The 20,930-nt window shown below is 40.2% G+C and overlaps 2 protein-coding genes across 2 annotated transcripts; one reads left to right on the forward strand and one right to left on the reverse strand.

The window, feature by feature from the left end:
- Window positions 1-810: 810 nt before the first annotated feature.
- Window positions 811-11,864, forward strand: cfap57 (cilia and flagella associated protein 57). Its single transcript, XM_022745591.1, has 21 exons — window positions 811-964; window positions 1,107-1,420; window positions 1,500-1,759; window positions 2,432-2,606; window positions 2,693-2,845; window positions 3,697-3,836; window positions 4,472-4,637; window positions 4,766-4,879; window positions 4,972-5,184; window positions 6,318-6,491; window positions 6,621-6,782; window positions 7,291-7,446; window positions 7,735-7,828; window positions 7,924-8,114; window positions 8,212-8,385; window positions 8,530-8,688; window positions 9,818-9,961; window positions 10,161-10,277; window positions 10,698-10,832; window positions 10,981-11,124; window positions 11,338-11,864. Exons 1-21 carry the CDS (start codon window positions 811-813, stop codon window positions 11,509-11,511), a joined length of 3,513 nt encoding a protein of 1,170 aa, XP_022601312.1. The 3' UTR covers window positions 11,512-11,864.
- A 2,150-nt stretch (window positions 11,865-14,014) lies between these two features.
- Window positions 14,015-20,734, reverse strand: nuf2 (NUF2, NDC80 kinetochore complex component). The gene is made up of 13 exons (XM_022745592.1): window positions 20,522-20,734; window positions 19,491-19,565; window positions 19,194-19,270; window positions 17,811-17,872; window positions 17,622-17,719; window positions 17,021-17,094; window positions 15,930-16,023; window positions 15,779-15,841; window positions 15,518-15,655; window positions 15,284-15,424; window positions 14,568-14,743; window positions 14,315-14,450; window positions 14,015-14,203 (listed from the first exon to the last, which is right to left on the reverse strand). The coding sequence occupies exons 1-13, from the start codon at window positions 20,642-20,644 to the stop codon at window positions 14,096-14,098; spliced, it is 1,365 nt and encodes a 454-aa protein (XP_022601313.1). The 5' UTR covers window positions 20,645-20,734; the 3' UTR covers window positions 14,015-14,095.
- Between the last annotated feature and the right edge of the window lie 196 nt (window positions 20,735-20,930).

The following is a 20,930-nucleotide window of genomic DNA, read 5'->3' on the forward strand; positions in this document are numbered from 1 at the left end:
GTTTTAGTGATCATTTTAATTGCAGACTTTCATACACTGGTGATAAATGTTGAATTCTAACTATGTTTTTCTACCAAGCAAAACTGAAATGTCAACTCATGTGGTGTATCCACTCAATTACAGGCCTCTTAAAATTGACAGTTTTATCAGATTATTTTTCTAATCTACTGTCTAATTTTTTAAGATGATTTTGTATGTAAAATCTTGATATGCTAAGTACTATGACTCACAAATAAAGTAAAAAGTATACTATTTCCCATATATAAATTAGCTGTATAATATGATAGTATTTGATAATATTCAATTAATAACAACAGTTCTTGATGCACTTTACTTCTGGTCAGAACTCAGCCCAGGATTAACGTCTTTCAGGCTATTAGTTGGTGTCAGTGCCATTAATGAGAGAGTTGCGTCGCTAGGCAACCCTTGAAATCTCGCGATACGAGGCGTGCCTTTAGAAAGCAATGGACACCAGAAATTAGCAGGCAAACTATTCTACAGTTTGTGGGGTCAAGGTAGAAGCGGGGGGAAGTTGTTGTTTCAATGATATTGTGAAAATAACAAGTATTTAGCACCAACGACGGCAGTGAACGGTAGCTTGGGAACTTTAAATGAGTTATCAGGTTCTCGCGGGATTTCCTGGGTTGCCTAGCGACGCGACTCTAATCATACTAGCCTACCCATCCCGGAGTGTTTAGTCAGTCGCATATACTCTTTTGAATTAATCTCTGTCGGTGATATAGTCTTTTGTGTGGAGAGCTTTGTCGTTTTTAATCATTTTTAACTTAAAAAACTGTAAACACTGTGAAAATGACAGCAGTTGCTCAGTCCCATTTCATCTTCGGTTTACGGACGGGAGTGACAAACAATTTGTGTTTCTTCGATGAGCAAACTGTCGTTTTCCCCTGTGGAAACAACTGTGTGCGCTACAACACCGTCCAAAGATGTCAGAGGTTCATTCCAGGTAGGCTGATTGATTGTTGACTGTTCCACATCATGGTGTTACACTTACTTAACATTTTGTGTAACACAAAGTACTACTTTTAATTATTATTATTTATTTATTTATTTAGTTATTCACCTATTGGTATTTCTCTTTGTCTCAGGCTCAGAGAAAAGCCAGGGCATGCGTGCTTTGGCCATCAGTGCCAATCGGCGTTACCTGGCAGTGTCAGAGTGTGGTGAGAAGGCCACCATAACAGTGTTCGACCTGCAGCATGAGCAGGGCAGAAAGAGAAAAGTTCTGACTGCAGGGGATATGCTTGTTCACGAGTTTGTATGCATGGCTTTCTCCCCTGATTCTAAGTACCTGATAGGGCAAACAGGTGGTCCAGAGTGGATGCTGATCTTCTGGCTTTGGGAAAAACAGAAAGTCCTGGCATCGGTGAAGACCAGTAACTCAAATAATCCTGTTACCCAGGTGAGTCATTCATACTGTGCCAGACCAGCCTACAGGTGATGTATGTGTTTAATATACCATTTTAATGATGTTTCCTCAGGTCAGTTTCAACCCTTACAACAACATGCAGCTGTGTGTGAGTGGAACTGGTGTGTTCAAGTTGTTCCGCTACTCAGAGGGATCCCTGAAACAGAGCAGCTTCCCAAAGGTGGAGGCCATCAACTTCCTGTGTCATAACTGGATGACAGCGGAGCGGGTGATCGCTGGGACTGACACAGGCAGGCTGCTGGTGTTTGAGTCTGGAGACCTGCGAAGAGAAATCAAGACAGCTTCTAAGGCAGCACAGGAGAAGTCTGACAGGTCAGCTGCTAACTAATAGATTGATAAACTATACTCTTCTACCAAATCCTACCAAAACACCTAACCAAACAATGAATTGATTCTACTAACAAACAGAGGTAGAATTGAGTCATTAATCTAATGACTTGCACCTCAACTTTGAAACACTAATGACTCATGACTTCTCATGGACTCTTTTGACTTGGAATGACTTATCATGTTATAAAAAAGAGAATACTGAGAAACAATAATACATTTTCTTCACAGTGGATATATTTTTAATCACATTGACAACGGACAATCATGTTGGCAGTGCCACGTGGACTTGCTGTAGGGCTTCAAGCAAGACTTTACGTCACTTGTGACTTGGCAAACAATGACCATGTCCCACCTCTGCTAACAAGTGTATCTTATTCCTCTTCTCTACAAACTATTAAAAACACACCACTGAACACACATGAATCAATCCCACATGCTGTACACTGTCTTGCCAATTCAAATACTCACTAGAGCACCAAATGTGTATTAATCCACTTCTCAAAATACTCCTTGACAAATGCACCATTTCCTCCTGTTTAAGTGATGTTTGTTAAAAACTATGTAGACCAGTTGTTATAGGGGGAAATTAATGAGCCTCAGATCTGTTTGTTTTTTGTGAAATTGCCATTTTTAAATGTTATTAAAACTGTACAGGCAAGCAGAGACAAGGAAGATCAAAGACACTGACATGGAGGAAGCCCCCACTGTCTCTCGCATCACAGCCATCCTGTCCTACTCCAAGGGTTTTGTGTGTTCTATGGGTCCTGGCACTGTCTGTCTTTTTGAAAAGACAGAGGAGGACAGTTACAGAAAGAGCAGGGAGATACAGGTAAAGCCTTTTGCTTACAACCAACAGTGACACTGTAGGCTTTCTGTATGTTTCTAAGTGATCATATGTGTATTCTTTTCTGTCAGATTCCACCAGACAAATACAGTAATGAGGTGACCCGGGCTGAATGCCAGGAGATTGACACCATGTGCATCAGTCCAGCAGAGGAAACTCTGGCCATCAGTACAGACCAAGGACAGCTGTACAGCCTCAGCCTGTCCTCTGTGGACATCAACAAGGTAGTACTGCCACCTCCACCAGCATCACCACTGACGGTTCAAACCAACAATAGTGCTACATTAAAAAAAGAGATTCGAGACAACAAGATCACTGCATTGACACAGCCTGGGTGCTAACGCTGAGGGCTCTGGCAAAAAATGCAGGGTTGTCCAGAAACATTTTCCAAATTGCAATCTGATGTCATCTGAGAAGGCACTTTTTTGGCCAATCAAATATGTACAAGCGCACATTCTTGGTAGATTTATCTTTATTGTCCATCCAACCATTAACTGTACTCAGTTATCCTTTAGAGGATAGTGGGTGCTGGAGCTGATCCTAGCTGACGTTGGGTTCTTGCTTACTTTTTAACATGAATGAGGTAATTCTGTTTACCACATGATTGTCAAGACGGAAGGGTAAAACAATTGTTGTCTTTCCAGAGTTGCAAAATCTTCTCATGGTGTTGTAAAAAGGTGTTCTTTGTTTTGGTGTTTGATAAACCTTGAAATTCATGGATCTGTAACCCAAATCCAAAAATACCTTCCTTTGATTGTTTTTCATCCATGCCAATGCAGTCCCTTGTATTTTTTAAGCCAGTGCCATTTGCTACCAGAATCCTCACATGGTCACTGCTACCACCACTCTTACCACCTCTACCACTATACTAATCAGTCATTTAATTTTCTAATACTCACTTGTATCTTTCTTTCCTTATTTTATTCTTCTGTGTTTTACATGCCAGTGTTTGCCTTCATTCTCTTGCATTTCCTCTGTGGCACTTTCTTTCCCACATGTTGTGGACATCAGGACAACATTCTCTTTATCTAGATAGTTAGCCTGTCCCTGAGATGTAAACTCTATAACCTTTTAGGAAGAACCACTATATTTTGAGTTCCTGTCCCAATCCTTCCACTCGAAGTCCATCACTGGTTTATCCATCTGCCTTCGGAAGCCCCTCGCAGCCACCAGCTCTCTGGACCACTCTGTCCGCATCTGGAATTACGAAACAAAGTAAGCCCATTCTTATTGTGTCCAGTGTTCACTTCATTTCTATAAACGTATAAATAAAGAGGGTTGCTGTATTTTACACAGCATGTTGACATTTTGTGAGGCACAGAAGCATCAGTGAGGAAGGAGAAGAAGGAATAATTTTACAACTGTGTGTGGGTGATGCTCTGCTTGTAGGAAGGTGTCTTATCAAGCCCTATGTTTCTGCAGTGTACACCAGTTAAATTTAAGACTTTTCAAAGCATTTTTAATATAAAAAATACAATAGAATACAACAGATACATAGATTACAATTCAGTAGCTTTTTCAAGGTCAAGGAAAACAATCAATTAAGGTCTACAAATTCCATGAATTTATTCACATCATTTATCCACTTCCCATATAAGAAGCAGAAAATTGTTGAATGAATTAATGAATTAAAATATAAATAGATAAATATTTTGTTAACTTAAGTTTTTGCTAAAATCGACTCTTTCTCCTGACAAAAGTAAACTAATGTTACTGTTTATGACAGGTGAGCAAATATATTCATTTCAACACTTTTGTAAATTAACTTAAGTGTTTTTTCAGACTTTTCAAGACCCTGTATATGTATGTAAGACATGCTACTGTTTTTCTCCTTTGCTGTGACTTGTCAGAGTGTTGGAGCTGTACAAGGAGTTCCAGGAAGAGGCATACAGTGTGGCGCTGCACCCCACTGGCCTCTTCATCCTCGTGGGCTTTTCAGACAAACTCAGGCTGATGAACCTGGTTATCGATGACATTCGCTTCTTCAAGGAGTTCACTGTGCGGGGCTGCAGAGAGGTAGGGAATATGTGTGTGTGTGTGCTGATTGTGTGTTCACTCAGTAAATCTGAATTGCTGATAGTACAGCTATATGATGCACTCTTTAGCTCTGACTGTCTCTTTCACCTCCTCCCTCCACACCTTAGTGTGCTTTCAGCCACGGTGGCCACTTGTTTGCAGCTGTCAATGGAAATGTCATTCACATCTACTCCGTCACCTCTTTTGAGAACATCCTCAATCTGAAGGGCCACAATGGAAAGGTGAGTCAGACATAAGAATGTATTCCACAGCAGACCAGTGGTCATATTTGTCATTAACTGGACAGCTTCTTCTCTTTTTTTTTTTTTGGCAGATCCGTGGCATTGAATGGAGCCTGGATGACAGCCGGCTGGTGTCATGCGGGATGGATGGTGCAGTGTACGAGTGGAACACACAGACTGGCAAGCGTGAGTCAGAGAGCGTCCTCAAGTCCTGTAGCTACACAGGTGTGGCCTTTTCTTCAGACTGCAAGACCATCCTGGCTGTGGGAACGGATCTCACACTGAAGGAGATCCAAGATTGTCAGGTCAGTAGGAACAACACACCACTGGATCTCTTACATTGAGGTTCCATAAATTATATTGAGTGGAACAGCGCAATGAGCTTAATATAATGTTCATGTACAGGGGCAAGAAAAGTAAATGAACCCTTCAAATTACCTCCATTCATGTATAAATGTATGAACAAACACAATATATTTTATCTAATAACATCCAAATCAATGTATTGTTCTTGTCCAAATTGAACACATCATTCAAACATTGACAGTTTAGGCTGGAAAAAGTATGTGAACCCCTCAGCTAATGGCAATAACAAAAAGCTAACTGTAGCCAGGAGTTAAAGTTGTTGTGGGCTGTGAGAAATATTGAGCTGAAAGATGAAAATCCTCTGTAGTGTTGAGGAAAACCACAGAGTTGGGTGGTAATTCACCTTTAACATACACATAATCATTAGCTCCATTGTTAATACAAAAGAAGTTAATAGGAGCAGCTTTAACGAGTTTGAAAACAAAAACAAACATATTTCTCAACATAATATTATTTTTTGACATTTAATTTAGCTTTTCCATGAAAAAGACGGGGTAGTTTTACCTCTTCAACAGAGTGAGAAAGTAAAAATCAGTTTGCTTGAAGTGTGTACTCAGCTAAAGGTATGTAACGTGACAAGAGGTCATGAGTTGACTTTGCTTGTTTTAAAGAGTCAAGCCAAAAAGGTTTGGGAACCAGTGGTACAGGCTGAGTCACTGGTGGCTTAAATGAGTGTCAGACCATTACATTTTTCTGGTTGACTATAAACAATTCATACTCTGTATGTTACTTTTTATCTTTTGCCAAAAATGCTGCAACATCACATATTAAAATGCAAATAATGCAGTTCAGATTATTTATCTGTGGAAATGTATCCACTGCTATAACACAGAAAGGAATAAGGAATTTATTGCATCACTATTCCAGTTAAGTTGAATAGTTTTCAGATACATAAAGGCCAGAGCCTTCTTTAAACCTGCATGAATAATATATACTAATCTGTAAATATGTAATGTGTTCTATTTGTAATTTAAGAAAAATAATAATAATAAAAAAAGCTGAATTCATTATTTTTATCATCAGTGTGCAGGACTGTATTCTCTATTGTAAATCTCAGTCACTGGTTCCACAGGTGCTTAGGGAGGTTCCTGCTGATGAGGTAGCTCACACTGCTATCGCAGTGTCTCACTCTGGTAGAGTTGTCTTCACTGGGACGTCCAGTGGAACCATCAGGGCCATTAAATACCCACTACCCATCCAGAAGGACTGGATCATGTACCAGGCCCACTGTTGCCCAGTTACCAAGGTGGGTCTCAATGTTGATGAACACTGTGTACAGAAGTATGTTATTTGAATACTGGAATCTTTGAATCTATCATGTGAACCATTATATAACTAAGAGAAAATTCCACTGTCTAACCTTGTACGTCCTCAGATGGTGATCACATATGATGATCAGTTCCTGCTGACAGTGTCTGAGGACGGTTGTATGTCGATGTGGAGGATCATTGATAAGGAGGGCCGAGGACTGAAGAGTAACAGGCAGATCATCCACACTGAAGAGATTCTTGTCACCAAGTCAGACCTGGAGGAGAGGGTCTGTGTGTTTGCATTAGGCCATTTTACTTGCAATAGATTCTCATTAGATATCATTTGGTCTAAAACAGAACATAATGTGATATATACTGTATATATACTATTCTTGATGGATGATACCATGACAGCCCATAGCTACGGCTAGAGTCCCTGAAAGTACTGTTTGTCTCTCTAGTCAGCATCCAAATAATTGCTATTTGTCAGTAAGATAATATGTTAGTTCCATTTATCATTTTAAACACAGCATTTTTATTTTGTTAGGGGGACACCATTTTTCCCAGGTTACTGTTTTAAAACTGAAAGTTTGTGCCACCGATGGAAAATTTGTTGTGTTTTTGTTTCTGTATTGTACAGACAAAAATGTGTAAATAGAGTTTCACCTCATGTTTGCCTCAGAGCTTGATAGGTAACATAGAAGTAGACAATAAATGCAGAGTAGTTGGTTCGTACCATACAGGGACATCCGACGTAATCATCCGGTTCTACGTTCCTGTCTGTCTGTGTTGCAGACGCAGAACATGTTGGAGCTGAAGATGCGTCTGGAGGAGCTGCACATGGAGAACGAGTACCAGCTCCGCCTGAAGGACATGAACTACAACGAGAAGATGAAGGAGATTTCTGACAAGTTTACCCAGCAAATAGAATCTCTGCAAACTACACAACAGGTCCGCTGGCCACAAACCTACCAGCTCTCCAAACATACCTCATAACGCATCATTTATTTCTTACAGTTCAGCTTCAGGTCAGCTTCTCTACCAGAAACCACCATAGCCTGTATTTAAGTACTATGACTTCTTGTATTAACATTACCTCATTTCTTCATAATGGAATTAAAAAAAGAAATATACTTGCCTGCCTTTATTGAGTCAGCACAGTTGTTGCTTTTGCTTTTGGAATGACTTGTATAAGTTATGGTCTTTATTGTGTGTTCATTATATGTACTGTTCCTATAGACCATGAAGACAGAGATGGAAAAGCAGGAGCGTGAGCACCAGGACAGTTCTGCAGAGGTCACTCTCAAACATTCCAAAGAACTGAAAGATTTAGGTAAGAGGAAGACTGGATCAGTGTCAGCACAATGCAGAGACAGTGCATCTTTCTTTCTACAATGATCAGTCTGTCTATCTGTTTATGATACATAGAGTTCTCATACAGCCAGAAGCTAATTGTGGAGCTTGAGAAGTACCAGGATCTTCAGCATGAATATCAAAAAATGCAGGAGGACTATGAGAAGCGGCTGAAGTCTGCAGAGGAGAGCAAAATCCAAGCCCTGGAGGAGCTGACACAGAACTCTGAGGCCAAGCTGCAGGAGAAGACTCAGCTCCTGGCTCAGGTCAGTCAGCGAGAGCAGCAGGAGGAGGAGGTGGCTTTGGGTGGGGGATGAATTGGGAGGGGCACTTTGATTTTGTCATGCTTTTATTTTGACACAGTGTCAGGAGGATGCACAGCAGCAGACCCGTGAGTTTAAAGAATTCATAAGGCAGGTAGAGGAGGATGAGGAGAGGAAGATCCATGACATCCAAATCAAGTATGAGAAGAAACTAAAGACAGAAAAGGACACCAACATAAGTCTGAAGGGAGAGACTGGTATCATGGCACAGAAGGTGGGAAAACCTCCTTTTATCAACAGGGTTTTACTTTTAATTGAGTCTGTCAGTGCATGGATTCTGTGGCTTCTGATTGCATCTACAGAGTAAAAAAATTAATTATCTTTCCTCGTCTTTTCACCCTGTTTGTGTCTCACTCAGTTCTCCAGTCTTCAGAGGCAGATCGATGACAGGTGCTCAGACATTAACAAGCTGAAGCAGGAGCGGCAGAGGCTTCTGGGATTGATCCGCTCCCTGGAGAGTGACATCGAGGACCTGAAGAGGCAGATCGCCGGACATGAAAAGACCAACCAGGACAAGGTGGCTGTGATCAGAGCTTCATTGTTTTTTATTACCAATTTTATTATTAGATTAGCAAATTTTGGTACAGACCCACGCCTTTTCTTTTTGTCTATATCCAAAATGTTTTACTTTAAAAAGAGTGTTTTTAACATTGAGCCTTTGACATGAGGACATAGTGAGATTTTCTACTGAGAAAATTAGTGGGGTCATTACTCTGCTAATGTGTGCAGACCTATAGCTTCTTACTGGATATACTGTACACCCAGTTTACCATTCATGGTTTTCTATATAAGAGTTTGAACCTCAAATGTGAATGCACAGGTTTATTGTAATCATAAAATTAAATTAAGGGGGAAATATGTATTTCCTGTTGCCCCCGAGCAAGTGGCTGGTTTCTTTGTGAAGCTTTGTAAAACTTTGTGAATAGTTTTTTTCCTGAATTGAGATACTTGTTTGTGTTGAAGGGAACCGGGCTACAGTGCAGTGTTACTCTGAACTGATTACATCACATGTAGACTACAGCTTGTTAGAGGCACTAGGAACAGGCGTGCTGCTTCTTGTGTTTTTGTGTTTTTAGAGAGTGTAAAAAGGTTTTTGTGTCTCATTTTATTTTTAGCTTCGAGTAAAAATTGCCAACTCGTGTTAGGTTGAGTCCTGTTTTTGTTGTATTTTGTTTTTGATTTAAGCAGCATCCGCTTGCCCTGTTCCCGTCTTTTAGTTATTCTCACCCTTTGATTATCTTTGTTGTCTGCTTACTACCTAATGAATTTTGCTTAACCAATTCCCACAGGTCATGTTGCTTGCGAGCTGGGTTGTAACGTCTAGTATGGGTCAAGCTCTAGAACCTCAGGATACATTTCCCATAATGTAACCTAAAACCTGTCTTCACTAGGTCATTTCTGCCTGTCTTTCAAACTCCATGCCCACTGTTTGTAACCACACTTGCCATTGAAAATGGATAGTCACCAGCACCAGGCCATGATAGTCATCAGATTTCTTTTTCAGAAAGCTCCTCCAGAGAAACAGATGACATTTTACAGCTGTGTGGTCCTCAGCAGGATGAGTGAACTGACCTTGATGTAGGAAAATTGTGTCCTTCTGTCGTGTCTTCCACTAACAATCCCTCCACACTCTCATGCTCGTGCAGGATAAAACCATCTCCGGCTTGAAGAAGAAGAACCAGGAACTGGAGAAGTTGAAGTTTGTATTTGAATTTCAGTTGGAGGAGTTGAAGACGCAGACTGAGCCTCAACAAGACGACATCAGTAAGAAGAAGGAGAGGATCCATCAGGTCTGTGTGTGTGTGTGTGTGTGTGTGTGTGTCTGTGTGTGTGTGTGTGTGTGTGTGTGTGTGTGTGTGTGGAAAGCTAAGAGCCCCAGCACCCCAGCATAGATGGTACTCCAGTGTCAAACTGATATGTGAAGTAGCAAATGAACATTGAATGTAAAACGTGTGTGCAGTGCTGACAGTGATGTGCTGTCTCTGACAGCTGGAGGAGGAGCTGGTGCAAACTGACAAGAGCAACACTCAGCTGAAGCTCACTGTCTCTGACCTGAGGCTCAAACTGAGGACCAGAGATAAAGAGATACACAAGGAGATGCAGAAGGTCAGCACACACCCAACACTTACCTTCTGCACTGCAGCAAATTCACATGATGACTATATGCTAACTTTTCACTTTTAACACACTTTGATGAGCTTAATTTTTTTTTTTTATATTGTCGACTGTTGAGTGGAACGTTGCTTTTGTCTGCTCTCATAGAGCTGAAAGGCAGATGTGTGGCAGATGTTCACATTGAGCTATATTAGTTTGACCGCTTTTACATTAAAAAGGTTCACATTTTTCCAAGTCTATCTTTAAAGAATACTGGCATGCCCATGTGCACATTGAAAGAGTCAGTTGACTGCTGCAGTTGTTCCTCCTGTGCATACTAACAACAAAGTTACAGTATTTTAAGATGAACATCTATTTAACATCATTTTATTTTTAAAATTAAACATAATTTAACATAGTTTCTGTGGCCAGGTGAGCGATCTGGAGACACACCTTCAGCGGTTCAAGTCAGATCTCCATAACTGTGTTGGCTTCATGCAAGAGCCAAAGAAACTGAAGGACAGCATAAAGATGATCTATGCCCGCTATGTATCACAGACCGATGGGGTGAGTGGTTCATACAGCAAATCCATTGAGAGCTAGGTGCAGGCTGTCATTCCTAGGGGAGTAATTCTTATTTCTAGAATGCTCTACAGTCTTATATACACTGAAGAAATGCAGAGAATACGCAAACAATGAGTGTGCTGTTTCCAAGGTGGAGAAAAGCGGCGTAGAAGAAGATGTTCTGAGGGCATTCTGTCGCCAGCGTGAACACCTGGAGAAAACTGTTAATAGTCTGAAGACGAGACTGGCCAAATCCACTGAGGAACACGAGAAAGTCTATCTCAAGATCATGAAGGTAAATAATAACACTGACTGTAAATCTGATCTGATCCCTCTAGCCAAAGATTCACTTCTTTGTTTTCATAAAACAAACAGAAAGAATCTCCATGTGAAATGCGTAAATAGTTTCTAAACTCTCTACATGGTAAAGCTCATGAAGCATTGTTTATGTGGTGCAGATCTGAGTAATGTGATGTTCTAACTAACCGAGTGATTGTCGTCTCTGCAGGACAATGTAACTCTGATTACTGAAATCAATGAATTGCGAAAGGAGCTGCGTTTGGTGAGGACTCAGGTTAAGGATTACAAAGCTCAGCTGGTCATGTACAAGAAATCCAACAAGTCCCGTCCCAACTCAGAGGAAGGACCCAAGAAGGAGCCCGAATATAAAGACGTCAATTAATTGACGTCTTTATAGGAGCCGCACAGGGACACATACTGAGAAGTTCCAAGTCTTTGGGGTGAACGGCAACGTTTTAAACTACACAAAAGATTGAAAATTAGACAAGAGCGTGGCAAGCTTATTTTGTTAATTAGAAGAATACCAATTTGTTTTAGCACTTTCTGGAATGATTTTAAAAGTTTTCTCAAGAAAACAGACAAAAACAACTCATCATTTTAACCTGATTTACTTTGAAGACGAGCTGGAATAAAACAAAAAGTTTGAGTGGTGAAGATATTCGTATTAAAACCAATGTTCTCCCCACACACCTGACACGAGCTCCATCAGCAGCTTCTCCTCAGCAGTGTGTTTGGTTGGTATGCACAGACATTTCACTGCACTCAGGAAGTCACATGACTGGATGCTTAGTTTGTCATGCTTGTTTTTCTTATCGATATGAAAGATAAGATTTTTAACTTCTTCCTTTGATGGAAATGAAGCCCTCTCATCAAGAACTGATGTAGGTGTAGTGGTCACAGCCAACCTGAAAATTGTATGTTATTATTTCTGAATATAGGAGGAGAGCCAAGTGGGGAACCATAAAAAAGAATAAATGTGTGAAAGAATAAGAAAATAAATGTGGAAATATAAAGAGGAATATATAAAAGAATTTAAAAAATGCTTTTACCTGTCCATCAACTGGCTTTGGGAGGGCTTTCCTGCCCAGGCTGAGTAGTCACTTCCTGCACACATGAATCCATCTTTGGCGGGAGCTTTATCGTACGAGCAACAGGAAGTATACAGAGACTGCACATGCATTGTGTGCACAGCTTTCCTTTTCCCAACTCTGATTCAAACTGCCACCACAGTCAGGCCTGGGACACACTGCCTGTCTTGTGTGTGTGTGTGTGGCTGTGGAACATCTTGGTTTTCATTTCAGTGCTTCAATGTTAACAGATTAGAGCGGCCATACTGCCTGAGACGTGCGTCTCACACCTTGTGTCTGCAGCGCTTCATCTAGAGATGTGGAGTTCCCAGACAAATAAACAAAGAAAGCATTTGTTGATGTCATATTGACATCATACCAGCAACATTACATAAAAGTGACACTTTCCTTCCCTTGTAGTTTTGATGTCTAAGCTGAGCTGTACCTGAACATGTCACAGACATGACAAAAAAAAAAAAAAAAAAACATTTTAGCAAGGGGAGACAATGGAGGCCACATGTACTATATAATAGCAGAAAGCCAATGTAGGCTGTAGTTATGTCAATCATTTAACAGGTGAAGGGCAGTTTTTCTCTCTCTTTTTCTCTGTGTGTGTCTTGCTCTGAACGAGGGTAAACAAAAGGCAAACACTGCGTCTACTTCCTGTTGTTCACACTAAAAGCTCCCATCAAGGCTGAATTCATGTGTAAGAATGGACTACTCAGGAGAGCCCGCCCAAAGTTGATTGGCAGCTTGGCTCTCAAGGAATAGCAAAAACAATAAGTAAGAGCATTTCATTCTTTTATATATTTCTGATCATTTATTATTATATAATTTATTATTGATATTTTTATCATTTATTCAGTCTTTTTACGGCACTCCTATGACTCCATACACAGACTCGGTGAAGGGGCAGAGACATGAATCAAAATTTTCGAACGTTTTTTTTTATTGAATTATTCAAATAAAAACCTGGAAGATGTCACTGAAAAAGAGACACGCTTGGAAATTAAGAGTGGAAACCAGAAAGAGATATAAAAGAATCTTTATTACAAAAACTACTACCACTGCAATATTGAAATATTTTACAATTAGAAGTTATAATATATATTTATGTACATCCTATTTTCAAAACAAACCAAAACTAAACCTAAGTGCATTGAGGCTGGTGAATGCAGCACAGCTTGATAGAATGACATCACCTCACACACTTATATCCATGGATTGCTGCTTTTATCATATTTTTTCAACTGTTTTATTGCATCAGTCAGTGAGAACTGTTTGTTTCTTTTGAACTACAGATGAGTGGGGATGTATCGACCTGAGTGAAACACTGGGGTGTTCCCTCAGACGCCTCCAAAGTTTGCAGATAACTTTGCTTTGGTTCAGCCTTTTCTGGCACCAGCTCTTCTTCTGCCATGCTGCCAGCTCAATTCAATCTAGCTCTAGTTCAATTACTTTTTCATATGAGAGACCCTATGATCATCTTATCCTGTTTGGTTTGTGAACGCAGCGTGGATCCATGTTGTTAGAGTAGATCAAGGACAGTTGATTCAGTGGTAATATGTCAGGATTTCTACGATTCACTTGAAAAGTAGATCATGGACGTCTTCAAAACTTATCACTACATAAGATCATGAGATCGCTCACCCCTAGCAACAATGTTAACATATGGCTACTGTCTTCAACTCTTTAATAAAAGACGTTTTACTTTGAGAGGCATGGAAGCATGGGATTTATTAATTACTGAAAAAAAGAAGATGTAATTACATTAAAAATACAACTTTATTTTGAACATTTTAAATAGTAATGGTGAAAAAGACAAAAGGTTAACACAATAAAAACATGACAGATGAGTAGTAACAGTAATATAAATGACAAAAATAAAAAATGATCCATTTAAAAGTTTGCGGACATCTTGACAGTGTCTTGTTTCAGGTCCACGATGTGCATCTCAATTCTCCTGTGCAGATCGTCCATTGAGGCTGACAGGGTGTCGTACAGAGCCTGGACACAGAGAAATGAAACACGTTAGTCTCAAACCACGGCTGAAACTATGTTAGAAGCTGCTGAGTGAAGCAGACGTGCAGGAGATGGATCTTCTCGTCCTGACTCTACCTGAGCTTTCTCTGTCTCTTTGCTGCAGATGTCTCTCAGGCTTTGGATCTTGGCCTTCAGCTGCTGCGTCTCCCTGGAGATCTCTTGGATTTTGTCGGCCATCTCTTCGCGCTTCTGATGGATTTGGTTACACTGCCTGGAGAACAGTTTAGGTTTTAAAACATTCATATCGTCAAATTGTTTCTGTTAATTCCTTGATATTATCATGGTGAGCAGTAATGAAGCATGCTGGATATATCATGGCATTAAATACCCCAAAACATCTTGAACGTGCTGCTCCTTCATCTCTCTCTTCATCTGTCTCCGGATGCTCTGCTTGGACTCTTTGTCCAGCTTCATGCCCTGAGCTCGCTTCACCTGGCCTTCCTCCATGCACAGGTTCTTCAGCTCCTTCTGCTTCTTCTCATATTGAGCTGTCAGCTCCTGATACTGCACACACACACACACACACACACACACACAAGCTTACATTACACACAATGACGAGCTGTTAAGGAAGGTGCCCAATGTTTCCACCACAGACTTACCAGCATTCTGTGTTTGGACAATGTTAATTTTGGCACCAGGTGAAAGCTGTGATCAATCACCAGGCCCTCTCTCACTGACATTAGTGATGTTAATTAGAATAAGTAAAACCACTTATTTAAAGGTTGTATGCTGAAGCCCAGATCTACACTCACCCCAGTATCTTCTGTCTGATATAATTCTCCTGATCAGCAGGAAAAGCTCATCAAAACAAATCCAAGTATTTTTTTTTTTTTTTTTTTTTTTTTTTTTTTTTAGAGATTTTGCGTTTTTAATGTTTATATATTCATTTTGAAGGTTAAACAGGATGCAAGTAAGACCATTACTCCTCCATGAAACAAACTGATCATAACAGTGCTCAGGCTGATACGGTTACTGATCAAAGGTTTTTTCTTTTTTAGGAAAAGCAGATCTAAATACAGAACACTTGTACACTGTTCCTACCGTCTCCTGTCTCTGCTTGGAGTTGTTCATGCTGCTCTCCAGGTCCTGCAGCAGGCTGAACATCTGCTGGATCTCGGCCTCGGTGTGAGTCACACTCTGCACCATGTTCTGCAGCTCCACCACACGCTCATCTGTTTCCGTCTGAAATCAACATCATCAAAAACTCATTACACCTGGTTGCGTGTGTCGGTCTAACCTCTATCAACACATCGTCCTCTTTTCTTCTCTACTGACAATGGAGTTCTTGATGTTCTTCACGTTCTCCCTCATCTTCTCCATCTGACTCTTCAGCTCCTCTGGAGACTCCACGATCTGAGACTTGAGTTTGGTGACGTCTTCCTTCAGGTTGCTGATGTCCACCTTCATCTGGGCCTGTCACACACACAAACATACACACACAGCCTTGACTCTTACTGCCTGTGTTTTTAATTTCCTTTCTGAGGGGGTGGGATGTCACACCAGTAGTTATTAGATATTCAGCTGACAGTCACATACCAGTTTCTGAGACTTCTCTGCAATTTTGGTTTTCCACTCGGCGATGCAGTCGTTCTTTGCATTCTGAAAGGAGAGAGGTTTATTTCACTTTGACTCGCAGCTCCCACGACAACAGGTTTGATTATTGTGACTGTGTTCCATCATCACCTACCACTTCCTGGTATTCATGCACAGTGGTGGTCTGCAGCTCAGAGAGAGCGGCCACCAGCTCGTCTGCCTCAGCCTGCTGCTCTGGTGGGATGGTCCTGAACAGCGACAAGACAAATCTGTATCCATCTCACTGCACAGTGAAATACTCTCATCTCTCATGTCAGTGGAGGACATGAACGTTTTCAATTCTTTATGACAATGTCTGTTTGTAACGTTTGGTTTTGCTAAATAATTCAATTATTTTGAGTTTAATGCTGCAACTAACAATTATTTTCAGAGCTGCAGTAATTTTTCAAGCAAAAAGCTAAACATTTCCATGTTCCAGCTTCTCACATGTGAGGATTGGCTACTACTTATCCTCTGTGGTAATTAACTGACTGTCTTTGGGTTTTTGGAAAAAAACAAAACAATTTGAAGATGTCTCCTTGGACATTATGGCGTGTGACGGATATTTTTCACACTTTTAAAATCAAGAAAAGAAAAAAAATGTAATCACTAATGAAAATAGCTTTAAGTTACAAGTTACAAGTTGTAGGCCTGATTATTATTTTCAGTGTCAGATAATCTGACAATTAATTTTTTTCTGATTACTATATTCTACGTTTTGTCTAGAAAAATGTCATAGTAAAACTGATCTGTGTTCCCTGAAAGTCCCCAGAGGACAGGGTGGTGTCTTCAAACTTTTCAATCTTGTCCAACAACCGTCCAGCGCTCCAAAATATCACATTCAAAAAAATGTGGTTTACAAACAAACAAAGCTGCAAATCCTCACATTGTAGCAGCTTGAACCAGTCAGTGTCTAGCATGCTTGATTATTCAATGACTTGCATGATTAATTGATTATCAAATTGGTTGCAGAATATTTTTTGTTCATCAAATAATCAATTAATCACTCTGACACTTTCTGTCAAGATCAAAAAAATAATAAATGTTTTTCAGTTTATCAAAAATAAATAAATAAAAAGCATGATAAGAAGATAACAACTCAACTCATCTGTAGATAAGTGAAGATACATCAACACAGATTTTTACAGCCACACAGCAGCAAAACAAACAAGGAAAATCACATCACACGTCACATCCAAGACTTACGTCAGAATCTCAATCTTCTTCTCTGCTTCTAAATTGCCTTTGTTGTAAGCCTGCAGCCTGTCCATGTCTGCCCTCTGACAACAGAGAGACTAACTGTTACAATATGTGACACACACCAGGATAATGTTGACCAACCTGTCAGCAGTCACAGAAACAAACTTGTTGAAAAAAATCCTTATCAAGTCACCAGCTGGCCAACAGTGTTCTTTATAAAAATCTAACAAGATTTAAGCAAGACGTTAAGCACGAATGTGTAATCAAGCGATTTCTCTACATTATAGTCTGAACTGTGTCCACATCATTTTCATAAATCACATTAAAACAGTTTACCAAGATTTTTCTATTTAATGTAGCTCTATCATATATTTAGAACTTTGATTATATCTTGGGATGTCACCAACTGTTGATCAATGCGATAGTGTGAGACCTTTGGTGAGACTGTGTATCACTTCACCCGTGTGTGCATGTGTGGCATCGTGCACATGCACAAGATAAATAAAACAGGGACCCACCAATACAAAACAGGGAACCTTTAAACCGTTTACCCTCGAGAGACTATACCATTTCAGAGGTAAGCTAAAAGCTAGCCTTCATTACATACAAATTTGGCCTGCTTCTCCAAGATCATGTCCATCCTCTGCTTCCTGAAGTGAAGAAAGTTCATGATTGCACTAAGAACAGTCAGAGTCCTCTGTTTTTCTGGAAAGAAACAGCAAGACCATTATCAAAGAACTGGTTACAAGTGGTTGTGGAGATCTTTGGAAAGATGAAATAAGAAACATTTACTTACTCGGGGCTAGAAGGTCATTCAATGAGAAGTCATACACCAAGCACATAGGCAGAAACTGCCGCCTACAAAGATGAGGAAGAATGTTGGGAAATAAATAATATCAACTGTAAATGGAAAAATATAGACATGTATATATCTTGCTTAAGATCACATTGAAGTCCAGCTCCAGAGCTTTTGAATACTCAACTGAAAACAACAAAACAAATGATTTTCAGATAAGTGTCCATGAGCAAGTCACAGAATCCCTAATAACAATGAATGGTGCTTTATAGCTCCGTTCCCAGAATTTAGGGCTCCTGTCTGTCCCCAGAGTTAAAAAGACATCTGCTGACTGCAGAGCCTTTTCCTATCGGGCCCCTCTGCTCTGGAAGCACCTCCCTGCTGACATCAGACTGTCTGACTCCGTTCAGACTTTCAAATCTAAACTTAAAACCTATTTTTATGCCTTAACTTTCAGTTAGCCTCTTGTTCTTTTACAAACTCAGTCTCAATAAATTAGTAAACTCAGAGCAGTATAGTCCAGGTTGTCATGCCGACGAAATCACTGTAAACTTCCTGAATATCACTGCATCATTCTAACTGTTTGTTTTTTCCCTCAAGCACATGAAGCGCCCAGGCTGTGTGCCTCTCTCTCTCCCTTCTCCTTCTCTATCTCCTTCCTGTTACTCTCTGCAGGTCCTCCCTCCTCCAGAGCTGCAGAGTCTGGATCTGCAACTGCAAACCAGCTACTGCCCCATGATCCTGTTTAACACCTGCTGCTAAACCTGCTAGAATTTTATATAATTAGTAATGATTATTATTAATGTTATTAGCTGTCATTACTACTTTTATTAGTAGGAGCACTACAGTTGCCATTACATTACTATTGCTGTTACTGCCGCTACTATCATTATTATTAATATTGCTATCATTGCATGTTCTTGTTTTCCTCTGCTTTCTCTCTCTCTCTCTCCTGCTTGCACGCTCTCTCTCTCTCTCTCTCTCTCTCTCTCCAACCCAACCAGTTGAGGCAGATGGCCGCCCACCCTGACTCCGGTTCTGCTCGAGGTTTCTGCCTCTTAAAAGGAAGTCTTTCCTTGCCACTGTTGCCTAGCGCTTGCTCTTGGTGGGAATTATTGGGTCTCTGTACATAATATCATAAAGAGAAGGTGTAGACCTGCTCTATTTGGAAAGTGCCTTGTGATAACTTATGTTGTGAATTGGCTCTATACAAATAAAAATTGACTTGACTTGACAGCTGATCTCTGACCTGTCTGTGGAAGAAGACAACTGAACTGTGTGTTCAAATCATTTGTCTGAACATATGGTGCAGACCCCTCTGTACATAAACTCATTACCGGCTGGAGCACAATGTGATCCTGTATATCCAGGGTTAAAACTCACATGCGCATGTAGACGCTCATGATAGCAGTCGCCCCCTCATGATACACTGGATACTGAATGTTCTCCAGAAGTGGAACCTGTTTGAAAACAAAAAGCAAATCAAGCTCTCAACTAAAAGCAAGGACAACATGTATGAGGTGATAACTCTGATGGTGATGACATTGACCACTACATGTGACATTTAAAATACCAGACAAGCAGGAATACACGAGACTGTTTAGCATAAACTTGAATTGAACCATTGTTTAGTGTAGTGGTAGAAAGGTCTGGATGTAAACAGGTAAAGTCAGTACTCACCATAGAGTGACACTCAGGTCTGAAACGATACAGGAGATGCAACACTCTCATGTACAGCGTTTGAACTGCCTCTGGCTGTAAGAGAGAGTAATCAAGGGTTAAGTTAATGGTCTATAGTTTATATGAGCAGAGAAGACTGATGGCTGTGAAACAAAGCATCTCCAATAAAGGCTGTTATCTCATCTAGTCCAGTTCTTTGTCCCACTGAATCTAGCTACAGCTGGTTCCCACCCAGTCTCCAAGGTGTGTAAACTGGAACATAATTAAAGGATCTAATGGCTTTCAAGCATCACAGTATTATTACTGTAATTTCAATGAGAGTGTTTACATGTGCATTTGTATCCTGATTTTGAGCCTTATCTTGTTTTTGATTATATTCGGGGTTTGGTGTTTACATTGAACATGAGAGACCTGGTTATTCATATTCCTGTATGCATGATCATAACAGTATCCAGGTTTCTGATTGTCTGCCTGCAGCGGTGTCTTGATTTCTCACATCACCATGACATGGTTCAGAAACCTGGATAAGGTATTACCATGCCACAGTATCCTGGTTTCTCCTCTAGGTAGTATAATCAGATTTCACAAAATGGGGATATGGTCCAGGTTTCTGTAACAGGCATGAGCTGTTTACATACACAAAACAGAAGCAGGATATTCCAACAACCCAATCATAATCAGGATCCTAGTGTTTATGTAAACACACTCAATTATTAGTGACGGAAATAGGAAGTTTGTGTCTTGAATAAAAACTGTGGTGAACTAATGCAGTGACAAACAGGCACAATCATCATTTTTCATTGTAAAAACTGAACGAAAGCAGTTGTAACGTAATTTAATAGACTTGGGGAAAAAATGTAAATATTTCCGTCAACGGGCGCTATTCACTCCTACATGTATTATGTTACATGTCTTTGACTTTGTTAAGGAACAAAACAATGCAAATTTATCAACATTTTGAATGGGGTTTGACATAGATGATGTCTCTTCATTATGGATCATGTCTGGAAGCAGCAGCCAACGGACGTTACCTTCGGGGCAGGAGTCAGGTCGCTCTTGGTGAAGTGTTTCGCTTCTTGGCCGATAAGAACTTCTGTCCGGTAAAAGTTCACTATCGCGTCCGCTGTATAAACAGGGAAGGTGTTTTCACTCATTGTCGCAACGTTCGTGCCGACTGAAAACAGACAAAACACCCAAAAAAGGATTTCGGCGTCAACGACTAGACAAAATTGGCGCCTTAAAAATACTTCCTTGTTGTCAGTGTTGACAGCGCGTCTGATTGGTCAGTTTGTCCTTCTTCTGTTGTCAGTGAAATGATACATTGCTCACCAGCGCCCTCTGTGCCCCCTATGAGAACTAATACACTACCCAAATACTACCAAAAAAATAATATAATCAGAATTATAAAGGTTTATCAGTTAGTTCCATCAAATATTTGAG

Source organism: Seriola dumerili, unplaced genomic scaffold, assembly GCF_002260705.1.
Source record: "Seriola dumerili isolate Sdu_G_001 unplaced genomic scaffold, Sdu_1.0 BDQW01000088.1, whole genome shotgun sequence".
NCBI classification, from domain to species: domain Eukaryota; kingdom Metazoa; phylum Chordata; class Actinopteri; order Carangiformes; family Carangidae; genus Seriola; species Seriola dumerili.

Bases quoted from the DNA above. Each gene is read 5' to 3' on its own strand.
- nuf2 (XM_022745592.1), bottom strand. From the start codon at position 20,644: ATGAGTGAAAACACCTTCCCTGTTTATACAGCGGACGCGATAGTGAAC. The intron at 17,720-17,810 runs GTAAGTAAATGT...GTTTCTTTCCAG, and splicing joins GAATGACCTTCTAGCCCCGA to AAAAACAGAGGACTCTGACT. The intron at 15,656-15,778 runs GTATGTGACTGT...TGTGTGTGACAG, and splicing joins CAGAGAAGTCTCAGAAACTG to GCCCAGATGAAGGTGGACAT.
- cfap57 (XM_022745591.1), top strand. From the start codon at position 811: ATGACAGCAGTTGCTCAGTCCCATTTCATCTTCGGTTTACGGACGGGA. The intron at 2,846-3,696 runs GTAGTACTGCCA...ATAACCTTTTAG, and splicing joins CCTCTGTGGACATCAACAAG to GAAGAACCACTATATTTTGA. The intron at 7,829-7,923 runs GTAAGAGGAAGA...TATGATACATAG, and splicing joins CAAAGAACTGAAAGATTTAG to AGTTCTCATACAGCCAGAAG.